We start from the raw sequence: 6,211 nt of genomic DNA, 5'->3' as shown, positions 1-6,211 counted from the left end.
TCTCCACTGGTACTTGCTTTCAGATCGCTTGGAAGGGACATTTTTATTCACAGGAGACCAGAACTGCAGGCTTTGAAGGCACATTGAGATTTCAGATTGTTTGCATCCAGGTCACCTCAAACAGTGGTGGCAGAAATAAATCTTCGCTAGATTTTCCAGAAGACAAACTTCTTCCTGTTGTATGATTTTGGAATACTGCTCTGACAGGTCTTGTTTGGCATGATGCTTCATTGTGGCTTACTTCCCATATTGGTTTGTAAAAAGTAGAAGTTTTAAAGGTGTCTTTTTTGCTTTGTTACAGAAAATCATCCAAAATGGGCAAAGGCGATCCTAAGAAGCCGAGAGGTAAAATGTCTTCATACGCCTTCTTTGTGCAAACCTGCCGGGAGGAGCACAAGAAGAAACATCCAGATGCTTCAGTGAACTTTTCAGAGTTCTCAAAAAAGTGCTCAGAACGATGGAAGGTAGGAAAAACCTCTTCAGAAAACCACAAAACCTTAAGTGTGAAATACCACTTGGGACTGGAAATTACTTCTTTAAAAGTTAAGGCTTTAGATACGTATGAAGTGCAGCCATGAGGTAACTACCCATTGTCGTTGCCTTACCTTTAGCTGCCCCAGATGAAATTTTGGAATGGACTTGGATGTGCTTTTGAATCTTAAAGTAGCGTTTTGATCCTTACAGGTCCCCTTTAACTTGAGATGTTCTGTAATTCTAATTGCCTTCCAGACTATGTCTTCCAAGGAGAAAGGGAAGTTTGAAGATATGGCAAAGGCTGACAAGCTTCGTTATGAAAAAGAAATGAAAAACTATGTACCACCTAAGGGGGAGACAAAAAAGAAGTTCAAGGATCCAAATGCACCCAAGAGGCCTCCGTAAGTAGATTTTTCATTAGTTTACCTCGTTTGGAACCCTCACACTGGAGTCTCATCTGTAAAATGATGGGTTTAGGAGCTTCAGAAATACAAGACTACATGATTTTCCTGACCAGCACTGTAAAGCTAGGCTGAGATTTTAGTTAGGAATCACAGGTCTGTGGTTCCAAGTTGTTCCTCTATCGCAGCTGGAATGCTGTCAGCCTTTAAAAGTGGATGCAGAAATCAGTGACATGCAGTTGTGACCCATATCTGTAATTTCTGTTCAGAGGGTAATTCTAGTGTAAAACGTCAGTAAAATATCCCAGGCCCTCTTCTCCCTACCTGTTGACTTGAGCTGAAGTTTTGATGAAGAGGCTTTTGCACAGTATGGGTTAGAGGGATGATCTCACACAAAAAACAGTTCGGAGAATTAAAACTTGAGCCATTGGATGAAGACTACTGACTTCAGGCAAACCTGGTACTAGACACTAGTGCTTTGTAGCAAGGTATTTGTGTGTGTGTTAAATGGAGCTAATGCTGAAAGGAACAGGGAAGTTCCTGTCCAAGCGAATGTTCGTATCTGAGCTGATGCTGTCATCTGGAAGCCCTAGTTTTCATAACAAATCCTGCAGCTTCTCTGCCTTTTAACAGTTTTGACACAACATTTGCTTCCTTGGTATCATTTGCTCGTTCTTCCTTCTTTTTTTTTTTTTAAGATTTTCTCTGCATATGGTATATAAAATTTGCCTTTCTGGGGGTTCTGCCAAAAATGGGACCAGATGTGCGGCATTACTTAAGAGACAAGAATGTGTTAGATTTTCAAAGTCATTTATCCAACACCTTCCAGTGTAATTAACATTTGTCTCCTTTTAGGTGCTTTTCCAAAGCGCTCTTAAGAAACAGTTACAAAGGTCACCAAACCTTCTGCTATAGTAAAGTCTAAAATGAAAATAACCTTTTCTCTTTCCCCCAACTTCTGTAGTTCGGCTTTTTTCTTGTTTTGCTCTGAGTTTCGTCCCAAAATCAAAGGAGAACATCCCGGTCTGTCCATCGGGGATGTTGCAAAGAAACTGGGAGAGATGTGGAACAACACCGCTGCAGATGATAAACAGCCTTACGAAAAAAAGGCTGCTAAACTGAAGGAGAAGTACGAAAAGGTAACTCTGACATTTATGGAGAGTTTGGGGAGGTCAAACCTCAGTTTAGACGTTTTTTTTTTTTTTTTGGTGTAGTCTGGCACTTGATGTTGCAAATTATAATATATTTGTTGGAAAACATCACGTAAGGGAGCATATAGTTTATTACTATAACACGAAATTTCAGTCCTTTGTGTTCAGCTGTTTGCATTTGTCCGTTGTTCTGGGCCATCAGTGATGGTTTTAATAGATGCTGTGGTATCTCTGTTGTTATTAAAACAACAGGTCGCAGCAGTATCTGACTTAAGTTGATAGTATTAAGTAATGCCAATGAAGAATAGATTGGTTCATGTTAATTTTGGAGGTGTTGGTGAGCATGCCTCAACATGAGGGTGATTGGTGCAGTTAGATGCTTTTTTAAATTGTTTTTTTTTCTTGGGATAACATCAGAACACTGATGAGATGCTAGTTTCAGACGTGGTTTTCCTGTACCCGTTTTGTGTCCATCTCCTGTCTGGTAATCAACGTAGTTAATAATACATAGTAAGCAGCATGTCATACAGTTCCTTGAATTATTAAAGCTCAATCTCCTCATCGTAGCTGGAGCTCTAGAAGCATGTTGCACCAGAGGCAGATTCCCAGCCCACAGGAGGAAGGTGAGGGAGGAGGTGGATGCACACGAGCCTCCCCTGGTGATGCTGACAATGGGTCATCAACCACCTATAGCTAGTGCATACCACGAATATCCATTTGTGTGCCCTGACCTTCCTCTGGGTATTTCTCCTGCTGGCAAACAAAAGTACTTGAAAATTGTAGCATTGTAGTGAGCAAGGTGGCTCCTCAGAGTCCTAATTACATGCTGTAGAGGAGCTGGAGGTCTAGAAGCTTTCTGTATTGTCCTGGCTGTGCAGCTGGAACTCTTCAGCGTGGTAATTGTATGTACAGCCAAGACAACTCGTAAGATTATTATTTTCTTATTATTAAAAGAGTTGTTAATCTTTATTCCCAGCTTTTCTGATCTTCACTAGCATTGTCTTTATTTTTAACACTTCCAAATGGGCTTTGTAGGTGCAGCAGTCTCAGTATTTCACTGCTTGGCCTTTGACTTGGGGGATATCGTGTCTTCGAAGGTTTCATGCTAAGCTTTAAGAGTGTGAGGGAACTCTTTAAAATTAGTGATATAGTGTTCACTGGGTGGGGGGTACTTGAAGATTTGGACCATCTGCCTAAAGATGTTGATGTTTCTCTGTAGCTGCTGTGTTTAAGTCCTGTAGATCAATTCTGTTACGTAATGGGTTTTATTATTTTGGCACAAAGTCGGGAAGTCTAACCGTGTTTTCTGGCTCACTCTTCCAGGTACAGTTTTGACTTCCCCAGAACAGGAACTGAATTTTGTGCATTATAAACCACTAGAATAAATTTATTGCATGCAGAAGGTGGCACTGTCTACCCTTTAATCAAGTCCTTCTACCTTTTATTTTGTAAGCTTGGGTTAGGCAGAATTGTGTGTAATTGCTCTTTGGTGAGGCACAGCGTTGCAAATATTAGGCCTCGTCATTCTCATGGCTTTGGGATGGCTGTGCCTCAAACAAGGGTTTTCTTGTGCGTTCCTTCGGGCGTCATGGAAGGCAGGGCTAGAAAGGCACCTTAAGAGACCTCCCTGCTTCCCTCCCTTGGGGCACAGCGGGCTCAGCTGTGCCCGTAGCACCCGAGCAGCAGCTTCTCCCTGTTCCCAGAAGCCGAGGGCGGAGGTTCCTCAGCAGCCGTAAGCGGCGGGTTGCGGGGCGCCGCTCTCGCTCCTGCAGTGGGGGGCTCCCCTTTCTTTAGCATGGGGCCTCGGTTCACCTTGTAGCTGAAGCTGCAGCTCCCGGTGCTGCCGTGGTGGGTGGTGTGGAGAAGGGGCAGACACCTGGGTGGCTCTGGTTTCATCATGAGTCCCGTCTGGAAGTTGCTCGGAGCTCTTGGCTGGTTAAATCTTTGAGAGGTTCTTCCTGCTTTTCTCCTCCAAGGATATTGCTGCATACCGGGCCAAAGGGAAGGTTGATGCAGGAAAAAAAGTAGTTGCCAAGGCTGAGAAGAGCAAGAAGAAGAAGGAGGAGGAGGAGGACGAGGATGAAGATGAAGAGGATGAAGATGACGAAGAGGAGGAAGAGGAGGAGGATGAAGATGATGATGATGATGAATAAGTCTCTTTTAGAGCAATTTCTTTCTTGTCTATAAAGCATTTAACCCCCCTGTACACAACTCACTCCTTTTAAAGAAAAAAAAATTGAAATGTAAGGCTGTGTAAGATTTGTTTTTAAACTGTACAGTGTCTCTTTTTTTGTATAGTTAACACACTACCGAATGTGTCTTTAGATAGCCCTGTCCTTAGTGGTATTTCAGTGGCCACTAACCTTGCCTGGTACAGTGTGGGGGTTGTAAATTGGCATGGGAGTTTTAAAGCAGGTTCTTCTTGTTGGTGCACAGCACAAATTAGTTGTACATGGGGATGTAGGTCATCTCTCATCTTCAGTTGTCTCTGATGCATCATAAAAATAATTGTTCTGTTAACTGAATACCACTCTGTAATTGCAAAAAGGAAAAAAAAAAAGTTACAGCTGTTTTGTTGACATTCTGAATGCTTCTAAGTAAATACAATTTTTTTTATTAGTATTGTTGTCCTTTTAATAGGTGCCCTTGAAAAATCACACTTTCTTCTCTTTTTTTTTTTTTTTTTTTTTTTTTTTTGAGGGGAACTCATCTTTTGCTTTATTGAACACCCATATGGGATCACAGGAATATTACAGTTTTCATCTTTCATATAACCAGCTGATAAACAAAGCTTTGATCTGGATAGGGTAAGAAAAGAAATATAGAGGCATATGATGAAAGAATATTCTTCCTTAACTGGAAACAAAACAAAGCAGTCAATCTCGGCAAACTGATACTTGTTCAGACTTTTGTGAAATGTAATATTCTGTTGAGTTGCATGAGTTTACCAGTCTTGGAGAGTTGAGAAGTATAGAGTTCAGTTTTACAGAAATTAAATACTTGGGGGCAGGGGGGACGGGGAGGGAGGGAACGTTAAATTTTGTCCTAGAAGGACCCCTCGGGAGAGCGTATGTCCATCCGGTGTGGAGGAATTTACAGGTGTGACTCCGTTACCATGTAATGGAAGTTGGATTTGTAAATCTCTGAACACCTTGCAAGCGATGAGCGTACCTAAAATGTGTAAAGTTAAAAGCATGGAATTACCATATTATTTTTTGGTGACAGGTCTGGTGATGGCCACGGGCTTTATACCATGAAACTCTCCTGGTAGCAAATGGCCCACGAGAAATGATTTTTTTCTTTCTAAGATTTCTATAAATGGTACCATTATTATTTGTTAAATCTATGTAAATTCATATTTGTATTCTTGAAATTCTAGTTTTAGCCCTTTAAAAAAAGTTGTATATTGTCTCAAATTGAAAATGAGATAAGATGTATTTTTCCTGTTAGGTTTTATACCGCACTCTTAATGTTTGCCCACTTTTAAGTTAAATATAGCTGTATGGAAAAGTACATTTTATTAAATTTTGCATTAAAAAGTGAAATGTTTATGGTATACCAACAATGTCTAATTTGGTCAAATGTAGTTCTCTTCCAAAACCAAAGCTAAGGGTTTTTTTGCATATTTAGTAAAACTTCGAGTGCTGGCAACTGTAACTATTTTCACATATACCTGCTTACCAGTTTGGGGGACAATTTGGCAATTTTGTGGTTACAAAATTATGGTTCTCTTAAGTGCCAGTGTTTAAAAAAAAAAAAAAAAAAAAAAAAAAAAAGAAAAAAAGTTAAAAAAAAAAAAAAAGAAAAAAGCATTCTTGTAATTTTACACGCTTTTGTGATGGAGTATTGTTTTGTTATACAATTTTGACTTTCAGATTCTTATTTCAATTTGCATTTATGTATAACTTCAGGAGAAATATTGAACATCTGAATCCTGGATGATACTAATAAACTAATAATTGCAGAGGTTTTAAATACTTAGTTAAATGGCTCGGTTCATATCCTGAGGGTTTTTTTTGTGTGTGTTTGTGTGCTGGTGTTTTCAGATCCGTACATCCCTGCTTTGTTTCAAACAGGAGGACGATGCTGTTCACGAGGTCTCGGTACAGACAGCCTAGGACTGATAGATTTTATTCTTTTTTTTTTTTCCACTTTAACTTTCCCCATTCAAATGCTTGTAACAGA

The 6,211-nt window shown here is 40.1% G+C and overlaps 1 protein-coding gene across 1 annotated transcript; it reads left to right on the top strand.

The window, feature by feature from the left end:
* Nucleotides 1–300: 300 nt before the first annotated feature.
* On the top strand, nucleotides 301–5,778 carry HMGB1 (high mobility group box 1). Its single transcript, XM_008943491.1, has 4 exons — nucleotides 301–464; nucleotides 730–875; nucleotides 1,840–2,014; nucleotides 4,003–5,778. The coding sequence occupies exons 1-4, from the start codon at nucleotides 315–317 to the stop codon at nucleotides 4,177–4,179; spliced, it is 648 nt and encodes a 215-aa protein (XP_008941739.1). The 5' UTR covers nucleotides 301–314; the 3' UTR covers nucleotides 4,180–5,778.
* The last annotated feature ends 433 nt before the right edge of the window (nucleotides 5,779–6,211 follow it).

Source organism: Merops nubicus, unplaced genomic scaffold, assembly GCF_000691845.1.
Source record: "Merops nubicus isolate BGI_N331 unplaced genomic scaffold, ASM69184v1 scaffold20287, whole genome shotgun sequence".
In the NCBI taxonomy this organism is placed as follows: domain Eukaryota; kingdom Metazoa; phylum Chordata; class Aves; order Coraciiformes; family Meropidae; genus Merops; species Merops nubicus.
This window is presented reverse-complemented; position numbering and strand designations above follow the sequence as displayed.